Below are 13,818 nucleotides of genomic sequence, written 5' to 3'. Positions count from 1 at the left end.
ATTGTGTGTACTTTTTGTTTTATACAGTTGTCAGCCAGGCATCTAACTATGAAAAAATTACACTCCAAAAGACCCCGGGCTTCTGACAAAACAACCCGGGCTTAAGCCCAGTAAGCCACCCCCACGCTCCGCCCCTGCTTTGTAAGATCACAAAGGACGCAGGAATGAGTAGTAGGATTTAAGAGTGTAATAACGGACTGAAACAGAAGATGGCAGCACTGCATGTACAAGGATGCCAGCTGCCGTTAAACCCCGAAGAAGAAGAAGCTGTGTCCCAGAATTCATAGCGCAGCCCAGCGCAGTTGTCAACAATGGCGGCAGCTAGTTAGTTTTAACTTTACTCTTATTATTCTTTCTGGGTCACAAAATAAACGTTTAACATATTTTCAGGCGAGAATGTAGCTGTGTAAACCTCAAATATCTGCTCAGTTTATCAAGACACCACATATTTTCAAAAGCGCTCCGACGTTTTCGGAGACGTCTGTTACCCACTAGCTCGTCAGCTAGGCGGGGGCAAGGCTAACTAGAGCCGTGAGAACACCGGACTCCCGGCAAATCGTTTTCAAACCCACCGCCGTCTTTTGCTAGTCAGGTTAAACATATATATAAGTCACTTAGATAACTTAAAAATGTTATTGTTTGGCTTTCTTTAGTATTTTATTTGTTCCTGAGTAAATCGGTTTGGCTGAGATTAAAGTTATAGTTTTTGCACAGCTAAAACTGTCAAGCAGACAGCTGATTATCAGAAGTGTGAGACGCTGGAGAATATACTCCGGTGTCCTGTTATATTTTAGAAAGCAAGGAGTTTATTAAACTTCACCGAAACAATCTGCAAATTTCATTAAAAATTAATAAACTACCATCTTGTCTTTATTTTTAGTTAGCACAAACACTTCAAGCTGTAAGCTAATGATAGTTATATAAGACCAGATGCTGCTGGTGCAATAAGCTGTACGCTGTACATCCAATGGATGATGATCTGATTAGTCGACTAATCGCAAAAATAATCGGTGACTAGTCGACTATCAAAATAATCGTTTGTGGCAGCCCTAGGTGACACTGAACTCCATTGCTTAACTATAAAGACTAGTGTAATTTAACATCTTTCTTCTGACATATCAGTCAATGTTTTTTCGTTTCTAGCACAAAAACATGAACAGATAAAGAAATTTCTCTAACATTTATTACGTCCAGTTATTCATGAGTCCCTGAGCGCGCTCTGCTCAAAAGAGCTGGTTGTTCTGTTTCTGCATACAGACGTGTGCTGCCAACAGGGAATTTGTAGAGTCCCATCTGGTGGATAAACTATGGAAGATCACCAGTAATATGACGACTGAATTGTGTTTTTCCCCATATTTTTTTTTTTACTTTTTACTTGTTCATTTATCAGATTTTGTAAAGGCCAATACTGATGTATCAGCTAATACATAATACCGTTTGGGCTCTATAGACACAGTCAGTTATATGGTTGACTTAACTAGTGCAACAATGTACACGATAACTTTAGTGAAATAAAAAAAAAAAAATCTTCACATCTAAAAATATTTATACTGAAAAAAATAATGCATAAAAAAGTCTTTAACTGTCAATGTTGTTTTCCACTCTAGATCTCCACTCTAGATATATCCATGCTTGACCTTTTGGCCCTGCCACAGTGATGTTACCAAAGTTCAAATCTGAATATGAGAATGTGCTCAGCAAAAAATGTTTGCAAAACAAGTTCCGTTTGTCAGGGAGTGGTTCCTTTGCCTTTTACAACAGTATTTATTGTGTAAATAGGGACATTCTGAAATGTGAACAGAAAAAGATCATCTCATTCAGCATATTACATGGTGGTAGATACTGCAAATCCAATCCGACCAGCACAATGTGCTCTAAACAAGAAAAGATAACCTCATTCATTCATTATGTATCTTAAGGCTACGGAATCTCTTTATCTACTTTTGATCAAATTGGAGTGCTAGAAACCACAATGGCCTACTGTGTAAGCACATTTAGCGCATGGAAAAACTCGTCATGTAACCAATAGGGGTTAAAAAGGATTGTTCTGTAGAGTGAATAAAGGTCTATGGACTCTACATCAGATTTATTAAACTACATATTTGACAGATGTCATTTGATTAAGCAAAACAAACGAACAAAAAAACAAAAGCATGAAAGTGACACTCACGGTCCTGATGTGACTGGTTTTGGTGCAGAAGGTGGAGAGGGAGCAGAAGAGGTCACAACCGAGGTAGCAACTGCTTTTGTAGCAGGTGTAGCTTCAGATGGAGGTGCAGCATCTGAAGAGGGGATCTCTACTTGTTTCCAGTCCTGCCCTTCCTCCACCATGAGAGCAATGAGAGTGCCAAGGCGCACGTTGCGACTACCCTCTTCCATCTGTAGAGAGAGGGAGGTGTACTAATAAAATTGGTTCAATAATTTCATAATTACAGCGGAGACTGCTAGAACACAGGTGAAGGGCTATTTTGAAATAGATAAAGGGGAAGGTGAAAGTGGGAAAGTGACATTCATCACTCAACCTGTGGTAACTGAACAGATGAACCTGCCAGGAATTATCAGAGGATCCCTTGAAAATGACGCCACTTTCTCAGTGACAACAACATCTACTGGAATAGGTTCGTCGAGGATGTGTCTTATGCTCTTCAAAGCTGTCAACCATTGATTTACCATGTTCTTATGAAGTAATCCAAATCCAGAGCAAGCTTTTTCCTACTCTCCCGCGCCTGTGTAAGGTGTTGTTCCTCACATATTGATCAGTCTAAATGAAAGGCCAAAGCTTAACATATTGTGCTCAACTACTGCATTGGATCTCATTTCAAACCATATGTCCTTATTGAGCTGCCCCTAAACATGTAGCACAATATGATGAGGAGGACAATCAGGAGGATGAAGAACTACCCATGTTGTTGTACTTAAATATCCAACAAAACCACGGGTAAGTTAAGGGAAAAAAAAATAAAAAAAATCTGACCAAATGCAAAAAAGAAAGATGAACAATAAATAGTCATTAAAGAAAATTAAAAATTATAATAATTAAATAATGCAATCTATGATCATAATGCCAACATTGTAAACATAATCCACCCCTCTCCTTTAGGCTTGCAAAATCAAAGTAGGATTAACAAAAAAAAAGTCATATTAACTCACATCTACTAATCTGCCCCGTATGATAAAACATTAAAGTTTCATTTAAAACAAAGTTTTAAAGGAAAACATAATCCTTAAATGACAGGTTAAAAATGTATTTTATTTTTTTTGGCATTATATAAGTGTGCATTAAGCCTATGCGTGACTTATTCTTCATATTTAGTGACCCCACAGTGCCCTTGCTGGCCAGTGGGAGGTGAAAGATGAGGTAATATGTAAAGAGGTTTTCCAATAAATATGTTGTTCTGCAAATTTCCACAGATATTCATCTTCAATCATGAAAAGGATTTTTCCATGCAAACAAAAACACACAACTTACAATGTGTAGGCTAAATAAAAGAACATAATGTATCAAGACAGAAACACAAATTCATTCATTCATTCATTTGGATAACCCTCCCAAAATTCTTGTGTGTGTAACAGATTGAAACTGTTCTAGGAAACACACCAGCAAGATTTGCAGTCTAGTACAACAGTTCTGTGGTAGTTGGCTATGGCTTGGTTAATGCTGTTTTGTAGCCAGTCCACCAACTCCCCTATGTCAACCAACAAAAATAATTTCTTAAGTGATAGTAAATGCTGCTTAATATTTCTTTCAATTTTACATTATGCAGAAGCACACAACCAGCACTGCTGATCGCATTCAAGTGCTAATAATCAGTAAGTGTTACAGTGTATCATGTGCACGCACACACATAAAATACTACCATTGCCAAAGCACTTAAGTGGATCTTTGAAGTAAAAATCACATGCCATGTTCACAGCAGGCATTATAGATATTTGCATAAACAGGTGCTTCGTGCACTGCGGTGGTGTGGCACTCAACACTGCCATCAAATAGTTACGGAACACCAAAACCTATGGGAAGTGCAAATTATGTTTCTAACCTCATCTACATAAAGTTAAGGTAACCGAAAAAAATCCATCTCCACTGGAAGCAAGTTAAATTCTAAATCTTTGCTGCTTTTATATCCTCATGTCATCTTTATGACCCACAAATCTCTGCAATCAAAGAAATACTGCTGTTGTGACTTATTAAAGAAATGGTATGGAAAGTTGCAGTGGTCAGGCGTGGACAGTTATTTTGTGGCTAATTTTTCTATTACACATATTTGGAGGCATACATATATTTTTTATTTCAGACCACATTTGGGAATAACCATATTTAATAAATCACTTTGTATAACTCATACGTCCCAGGTGGAAAATTTATTGCAATCTGCACCATTATTTGAAGCTTAAAGAGCCTGTCAGGTAAGTCATTTGAATCTAATGCGACTGTGACAGTTTCTACTAGTAGAGATTGCATAATTGCCACAGGGAGGTTTCCCACAGCTGTGAGAGTGCACTCACATGTATACGTTTTATCCCCAATATCACAAATCAAGTTTTATTATCCAGGCTATTTTTCTTCGTTTTAGTTACTTCTCTTTTGCATGGCACCTGTGTAAAAAACAAAGTAGGCTATCTGCGAAAAAAGTGAAGCACGTGGCAATAATGTCTACAGCTTACAATGGTGCAGCAATTTAGGATTTTGCAGACACTCACTATTCTTACTGCCCAGTGAAAGAAGGTATAAATTTTACATAGAGCCCTTAAGAGACCTCTCATGAAACCTTCAGCACGGCTAAAGATATTACAAAACCAGACCATTTATGAGGCTTAACGTTCAACATAATATTTTTATACAACAATACAAGCCCTTTGAGACTTTCAACAGCTTATTGACAATAATCTCAAAATAACAGTTGTTAGATGCTATACCTGTACAACGTTTTACATACGTTACCTGATAACAACCATTTCAGGTCTGTTTTTAAATTGTTATAGTCTATACTGGCATACACAGTGTACAGAAGAAGATGAACACAAAGCTCAGAAGGACCCTCTGATTATACAGTGTATGAGCAGTTTACTTGGAAAAGGAACACAAAAATAACAGAGAAAATGAGACAGTTTTGTTTAGTTAGTAAGGCAAGGTTTGCTCCTGATCAATAGAGCATGATAGATAATGTAAAAAGAGGATGGCAGTTATATCTTTGACTTATCAAACAGACTGACAGTCGAATTTAAGCTCTTTCACATAAAATCACACATGTGGAGGGGTGATAAATGACAAACTTGACAGGTTAGCGCTGCAGAATGTTTGGACATCCTTATCAATTCATTGATTCATGAATCTTCCTCTAAATCTTTCCTGCAATTTACTTTTGGTCTTAATCACCAACTAATCAACTTTTAAATACCATCTGTCACCTTTTAATTAATTTCTAGACAAGGCCTCTTTTATTTCAATTTGCTGAACACAGGGGACCAACATGAATTTATCTTCAAAAATATTTGTTAGTTCACGAGTCGATGGGTCATTGTACGCTTGACTAAGTTTAGGATTGAAGTGCGAGGGTCAGGGTAGAGCAAAGCAGTAAGCGCTTAATAAGATGCAGTAATCCACGGTGCTAGTGTTCAATATCATAACACGAGCAGGATCCATGACTGATGGCTGGAAATTGGTAGTGTGCCATAGCAGTACTTGACCCCCATAAATAAACCCTGTGGTGCACAAGTTTCATGTCTGCTTTAGTCTGTACAGGATTGCACCAGCTGCAGGTAATTATTGTAGTCTATATATTAGAAACCCACTGTGTGTTTGGAGAGCCACAATTACACTTCTAAGGTGTTAATGCACTCTGACCCTGACAAAGTGCCATATTGTTTTGGCACTTTAAGACCAAAACACAAAACTCTGAAATGGCGCCAAAGTCTGCTGGTTTTTCCAATACACATGTTCTTTGTCACAGACCGAGAGAACGAAAGCTTGGGGGCTTATCTAATGCAGACCATCATTCTCCTCCAGCTAAAGCCCCTACCCCCAATTCTTCGATGGTTGCTATGGAAACTACTTCATCCCCACAGTGGCTAAGACAAGGATGGAGTAAGTGAATGTGAAAAAGTGCAACCAAATGAAAACATAAATATATTTCTAACTAAAAAAAATTAGTGTATCGTATACTCTGAATTGTCAGTATATCTGTGTATATATTTGTGAGTACATCTGCTTGCGAGAACTGGCTGCATATTTGTTTTTGTTGTGGTTTCAAATACATTGCCTAATTGAACCCTCTTGCTCCCAGGCGTCATTACAACTTGAGCATGTCCAAAATTACATAGCCAGAGAACATGTTGTATAATAATTACATAAGGCACTCTTTATGACATGAAAGAATATTTTGGCTTTTGTGCATTTACAGGAACATACACAGAAAATACCCAACCACTATTCCTAATTTTTTTTTTTTTTTAAATTAAGGCAAATCTTGCTGAAATTATAAGGAAATTACCTCAGATTCCCCTTGCACAAATTCATTAAATCACAAATATGTATTAATAAAGCAATAGAGATAAAATATTTTCATCATTCTTAGAGAAAAAAAAAAACATGTGGTGTAGTACGTGACTGAGAACCTTCACAGACACTTTACTGACAAATATTTCTTTCTTTCCATCCCCCAAGTCTGGTAGCTGTATGAATTTTTAATAGGCTGTCAAAGACCAAGCAATCAGTTGTCTTTCATCAGTTGTCAAAGCTTTGCTGTCACTGGAAAGAGGAAGCTATTTAACAAGCACAGCCAATTAGCAAAATCAATGAAGGAGCCTTGAAAGATGATGATATCCTGCGTTATTTAAATGATTCCGTAACATAACATTAAGAACTGCACACACATCTAAACACATCCTCAGACCTTCCACTTAATAACTTATCTAAGAAAAAAGTACCCAAGGCCCAAGGATGCCTGCTCTTTGTAAATAAATTCACATTTCTATTAATCTCTGTCAGAACAGCACCATGTGTGTTTTTGCTCACTCACCAATATCTTCGCCAAGACGCCGTCATCATTAGATTCCATGGTAACCACAGCCTTGTCAGTCTCAATCTCGCAAAGGGCATCACCTGCTGCAACTGCCTCACCTGAAGATGTAAACAAACACATCTGAGAACTTTCAGATAATAAATTAAAATAAATACTTGTTTGGTATTTCAACACCAAATTTTATATTTTCTGGGAGTGTTTCGGACCTTTGTGGAAGTGCAGCTTATTCATTCTATCATGAATGCATGAGTCACAATCATCAGTAGCACTTTGAATCGCACTTTATACACAAAGAGAACAAATTTGTTGCATAAAGATGAAGGAATTCCACTGAAAGAACAAAAAGGTTATGCAAAAAAAGTTTATCCTCCAGCTTACATATCAAATAAAAGAACCAATCAATGTTTCATGGGAAAGAATGTGAGATCTGAAAATGCAGCAAGTCTGATAGAAGGCAAGATCGTTGGCTATCCCAGTAGGTTCTCACTAGTCCACTTCATGAAAGAGCTGGAATACATTATCATCTGATTTGCAAAGAAGTAGGATAGCAATTAGGAACCACTGGTTCTGTAATGCTCAGATACTTAAGAAATTCAAATTTTTTGCACCTTAAATGGTATTTCAGTCAAGACAGAAATAAATTGTTGTTGTCAGTTCTTTGGAAACTGAGTGAATCTTCTTATTGGCTGTGTGATAACAGGAAGTGGTAGGAACAGATAAGGTTTATAAAACGTAGTTCATTTTTGTGTTGCGCTATGGTTTCCTAAAGGCTGGGGCCTGAAAAAGGGTTACCCAAATTTGATATCTGGTCACATTTTAATCAGCTGTGAGATGATAGATAATATGGCAATGTAGCAAATTTTGAAAACAGGATGCCTAAAAAAATATTTTGCAAAATTGCAAATAATTTTCTAAATGTATAGGATTTATTACAGGTAGGATGAGGTGTAGGAAGAAAAAAAACAAACAAAAACAAAACAGGGTAGGTTAAGGTGGAAAGAAATGGGGGAAAGGTTGGAAGAGCAGAGGGAGTATTGATTTTGGAAGCCCCTGAGAGTTAATGCAGATTGGATTGGTATGAGGTTTTAACACCACATGACCCCTGGGGTGAGGTGCAATGTGTAGAAATAAAGATTAAAAAAGGTGACCCTGGACATTTTCACCTTTGCTCTACTCGAGTGCAATGGACATGATGACAAAACTAGCCTTGTGCCTTGCTGAAGAATTCATCTACCACCATTCAAGTTTCAGCATGTTTTTTTCAGGACATTATGTCATAGTCAATGTGACCTTTTAAATATAAATGTAATCGCCTAATCATTTACCCTCTTAAACACTGTGTACTGTCATAATTGGGACTTTATTCTAGGAGTTATGAACAGAGTGAGTGTGATCCTCAATCATCAAAATCTAATTAGTTGATCTGTCTAATCAAGCAAACATCTATGCCAAGTCCACCGAAATTTAAACCTTTTCACTGGCTACAATGGTATATAGAAAGATAAGCTTAAAATCTATTAACAACAACCAGGACTGTCAGTGATGCAGAGGCAACAAAGTACACAAATCCAGCTTATCCAATTTCTCAAATTTATATAGGTTTAGTGTAGCATGGTGCTGCACTGGTTAGCACTGTTTTGAATGGCTGGCTTTGAATCCTTCAAAATCCAAATATTGACTTTCAAGCTTGTTAGAATTGTACAAATATAGCACACCTCATATAGAGTTTTTGGAGACGTCTACATCACTGTTATTTCTGCACACTACTGTAAACAATATAGTAGACACGGTTTTAATGTTGTGGCTCACTTAAGAATACCTGTAAAAATAAATTCCCCTAAATTGAATCTTCTCACTACTGTTTCAATGTTTTGCTGAAAAAAAAAAATGATAAAGGATTCATTTGACCCTTTCAGGTGGATCCTGTTCAAATACCAGTTCAAGCAGCAGTTGATTAATTGAACATATTATCTTATGCAAATTGAGTGCTTTTAATCAGTCTCCCATAAACTCATTTTTAAAAAGCAAGAAAGTAGTAGTGTAGATATATTTTTCTCAAATAATTCATCTGTTTTTTCCCCACCTTTCTCACTCACTCACACAAACAAACTCAAATCTAACCTCAAGTCACAGCACATAGCAACACAGCAGAGAAGCCAATCAGAATTCAGCATCTGGCCTCTTGATAAATGAGTGTGCGACTAAGGATCCTGGCTATGCAGTTGCTAAACAGTGACTGATAATGACTGCCATGGTCCTTGAGCCAATTAGCCACCAGAGGCCCTCAGGTGACCCATTTCTCAGGCCTCTCTCTGTTACTTTAAGAACTGGAAACCAACTGAGCACTACAGGGGAGGATATTACAAGTACAAGAAAAGTGAAGCATCTATCCCTTTGGATAACATATTAAAACGCAAAGAGGTTTAAAATCTGACAAAGAAGCTCAGTACAAATGTGTGATGAGTGTCTGTTAAATTTTCTAATAAAGTCTTCTGTCAACGTGCTTTCTTTACCTTCCTTCTTCAGCCATTTGACTATGTTTCCCTTTTCCATGGTAGGAGAGAGTGCGGGCATCTGCACTTTGAGTGGACTGACGCCTAGAGGAGAGAAAGAAAATAACATATGATTTTCGACGGCACATAATGTCAAGGGTTTCATTAGGTTTAAATTTAAAACAAAAATCCCCCCTTTCTTTCAGAATAGGAAAAAAATTAGCCCTTCCAGTAAGGTTTTGCAATTTCATCTAAAATATTTGAATGTCAAAATGCATCAAGTAACATGCTCAGAAGTAGCACTGAATAGTTCGAATAAAGCCCTTGGGGGTCCGTATGTTCAACTTGCAGCAGAGCACAAGAGACAGCGGTACCATGAAAATGTTGCCATGTCACTTATACAACTGTGCTCCTGGATGACACCACACCAGAAGATGCAAAGGCATTTGTATCATTGTGGTCCCCAACTGTCACCATCTGTAGTCACACAGAAGGCCAGAGTTCACACTAGAGCTTCAGGCTGCCAGAAGAAAACATAAATCCAAGATAACAGCTTTACTACATATGGTAGTAAAGCTGAAAGCAACAAAAATAAGGTTTAGAGCTCAAACACGGTACAACTTAAAATGAATAGCCCTTTGTTTTACACATTCTTTATGTTTACTGAACAACACACATATTACAGTCATTTATAATAGAATTTTTTAATGCATGATACATATTTTAAAAAGTTTCTGTTAGCAGTAAACAACATTAACCCAAACAGGTAAAAGAAAAACAAAAACTAGAAAAAAAAAAAAAAAAAAAAAAAAAAAAAAAAAGCCCTTTCCATTTGACGCCACACTTTAAATTAATCTTACATAATAAAAGTCAGGCAGCCAAGTTAGTCAGTTATATAACTATAAATCTATATACATTTAATTTAAAAGAGAAATGAAAAATGTAAATAATTTGGGGATTCAATTATTCAAATTCTTGGTGTGTTAGTTTTTATTTATTGTAACATGGCCTTTGTTTCATGTTGCATGGTCTCTGGCCAAACTGTGTGCTGCTGCCACCTGCTGTATGTTCAGCAGTGGTGCAAAACTTCAGTGTGTAAGTCAAAGGAGCTTGCAAAGAAAAGCATCTGGACTTCTTTAAGTTACTTGAAGACGTTTCACCTCTCATCCGAGAAGCTTCTTCAGTTCTAAGGTCAAATGGTGGAGAGTCCCACATATAAGCCTAGTGGGAGTTTCCCCCCACAGAGGGACAAAAGGACCCCCTGATGATCCTCTAATTGCCTGAGCCAAGGTGTGAAACTGGGTGTGGGTCCCAATCAGCCAGAGTTTCGGGTGTGTTCATTGTGAAACCTGGCCCCACCTTATCATGCGAATTCCTGAGGTCAGATGGCCCTGGATGTGAGTGGGCGTTAAGGCGTCTGGGAAGGGATCTCAAAACTGGATTATAGATGGCAGAGAGTTGGTGTCGTAAACCACCGCCTCTGTTCAAAGATGGTCGCTCACAGTGGACATAGATGGCTTCTTTCACTCCTCTTTCAAACCATCTGTCCTCTCTGTCCAAAATGTGAACATTGGCATCCTCGAAAGAGTATCCTTTATCCTTAAGATGCAGATGGACTGCTGAGTCTTGTCCTGAGAACCTTCACAGACATATTCAGTGTGTAAGGAAGAGCTTGATGCACGCTCAATTATCCAGGTACGGTAAGTAAATCTCCAAAGGTTGATTCTATTCATCGGGACGTCCAGATGAACAGAATCAACCTTCAGAGATGTGTAAGGAAGAGTTGTGTATTTATATGGCATGCGTGTTGTTTCAGTACTCAAAAACAGAAAATCTGTCTGTTTACATTTTATCTTCTTCATGCTTAAAGTCCCAAAACATTTACTGGGCAGTTTTATTTCTGAATGAGATTCATTGACAAAGAATGACATCTGTGTAACTTTTCAAATTCATATACTCACACTGGATTTGGGACTGAACATTTTATTTTAATTACTGACATGTTTACATGTCACAACGGAAAAAAATAAATAAATAAGCGCAGGAATCATGGGCATATGGGCATATCATGGGCACAACAAGTTCCACCAGAACAGCTTCAGTGCATCTCTTCAAATCTGCAAATAGTGAAGTACCAGTGCCCTAAAGCACCATCATCCTGGAGGAGCTAGTTTAAGGTTTCTCAATAAGATCCCTTTAAATAAAGTTCTGATTAGGGCTGCACGATTTTGCATAAAATGAGAATCACGATTTTTTGGCTTAGAATTGAGATCACGATTCTCTCACGATTTTCTTTTCCAGTATAAATATTTATTGCACTTATTAACTGCACATCGACTTCGTAACAGTTGAGACTGAACATAAAAACAATAAATAAACATAAAAACAAGAAATGTCTCACGTTTTGTTGTTGCCGCAAAATGTTGTACTGCTTGAAATTCCGTCTCCACCGTTGCTCGACACTGCGTGTATAGAGCAGGTAGTGCAACAATAGAAAAATAGTTGCAGGACGGCACTGTGTAGCCTTTGTCTAGGGTGTTGATCATTTTCCTAAATCCCTCGTTTTGCACAGTGTTGATGGGAGCCATATCTTTGGTCAGGTGATAAGTGATAGCCTCCGTAATTTCTTTGAGTTCGATGTGTATAGGAAAGCGCTGTATAAGGTTCCCGTCATTGGTGTTTGGGTGGTTGACCGGAACAGATTTTCTCCTGTCACTTTCTCGTCATCCCTGACGTGCTCTCAGTTGTTTTTTCCCTGCTAATTTTAGCATCACACGGCACGGCTTCTGTATCACGTGGTATAAGGCTCCGCCCTTGTCATTTGTTGAGCAGGAAGAGTGAGCGCTTGTTTTCATGCAGAGTACGTCCCGGATCAAAATGCGGTACAATCGTCGTCGTCTTATTTTTTTTATTTTATTTTTTTTTTAAATCGTTGTCATTTGGAAATGAGATCGCACATAAGTATGAATCGAGATCGCGATTTTCTAACGATTAATCGTGCAGCCCTAGTTCTGATACACCGCATTTACACTCTTGGAACTTTTTGGAGCCCTCTTTTGTCACACCAACCGTCTGCATCTTCTCCTTCACTACATCCTCTGTGGTCTTTCCTCTTTTCCTCCTGCCAAGCAGCTCCATATTCAAGACCTTTTGCCGAACATATCCATGATTCTTTCTTTGAACATATCCAAACCCTCTCAGTCTCGCCTCTTTAACTTAAAGCACTCAATCTGGGCTCTGATATACTGAGTGTTAATCTTGTCCATTCTTTGCACTCCCAATGGAAATCTTAGCATCTCCAAATCTGCTTCCTGTCTTTTAGTCAGTGTCACTGTCTCCAGACCTTAAATCACAGCAGGTCTGGCTGCCATCATGTAAACCTTGCCTTTCACTCTTTCTACTATCACGTCTGACACTCAACTCCACCCTGCCCACACTCTCTTCACCTCTCTTATACACTGTTCATTGCTTTTGTTGTTTGACCTACGTGTTTAAACTCATCTACTATCACTCTTTCTCCTCCTTGCCGCTTCAGTGTTAGCACTTTTTGGAGCTAATACTCTTTTTTTTTAACATTTAATGATTCTGCTACAAATGTGACAGCTTTGATGACGCAAGTTCGTTTACAGGGAGAGAAACCAGACTGGTTGGAGACATGCAAGATAATCCAAGTGATTTAGAAAGCGGCATTAGCAGCTTTCCATACCGTTAACTGCAAAAAATAACCATTACATTTTTCGCTTAACACTCATGCCAACCCTCTGATTTACCAACACTCCTACTATTTGTCATGCCCTGACAAAACGAGAGCAAAGTAACGTTGCACCATTAAAGGGTAGTGACGATTGCAAATGCCAGCGATTGTCAGCACAGAAAGGGCAACAGCCATTTACCTGGTAAACTGTCAACACTTACCGAGTACCCATGGCGACTGAAAGAAGTGTCTGACTTGGTCTTGCCATTGGTGTGTCGACCTTAAACATTTATTAAAATTATTCAGTCTGAGGCCAAATAACATTCCCTGACGACCCAAACGCAAGGAGGCCGCCATGTTATCGTCCTCCGTCGGCAAGACGTGTCCATACAGATGCCTGACGACAAAAAAGGAGGGGGTGGGGTGAAGAAGGACAGAGCCGTTTTCTGCCATAAAATCCGTATTTTTAAAAGAAAAACATGAAGCACAGAAAAATCTTTAAACGCAAACACTGGACTAATGAAAAAAAAAGTTTACCCCGGTGATAAATGTATTATAAGCTCGTGTAGACATTAACGATCAGGCAACAAGAGTCTTACCTACATTGGTCCTT

The 13,818-nt window shown here is 38.2% G+C and overlaps 1 protein-coding gene across 1 annotated transcript in view; it reads right to left on the bottom strand.

The window, feature by feature from the left end:
- The window catches only part of pdhx (pyruvate dehydrogenase complex component X), a 35,154-nt gene extending 21,552 nt beyond the window's left edge, over nucleotides 1-13,602 (bottom strand). Inside the window, exons 1-4 of the mRNA XM_082539347.1 lie at nucleotides 13,427-13,602; nucleotides 9,533-9,616; nucleotides 7,017-7,117; nucleotides 2,171-2,379 (exon numbers count right to left, since the gene is read on the bottom strand). Of these exons, the coding sequence (XP_082395473.1) occupies nucleotides 2,171-2,379; nucleotides 7,017-7,117; nucleotides 9,533-9,616; nucleotides 13,427-13,562 (530 nt within the window). The 5' untranslated portion in view covers nucleotides 13,563-13,602. The remainder of the gene's footprint in view (nucleotides 1-2,170; nucleotides 2,380-7,016; nucleotides 7,118-9,532; nucleotides 9,617-13,426) is intronic.
- Nucleotides 13,603-13,818: the final 216 nt, after the last annotated feature.

This window comes from Aulonocara stuartgranti (assembly GCF_965226115.1).
Source record: "Aulonocara stuartgranti genome assembly, chromosome: 7".
NCBI classification, from domain to species: Eukaryota; Metazoa; Chordata; class Actinopteri; order Cichliformes; family Cichlidae; genus Aulonocara; species Aulonocara stuartgranti.
The sequence above is the reverse complement of the archived record's forward strand: the minus strand, read 5'-3'. Positions and strand labels throughout refer to the sequence as shown.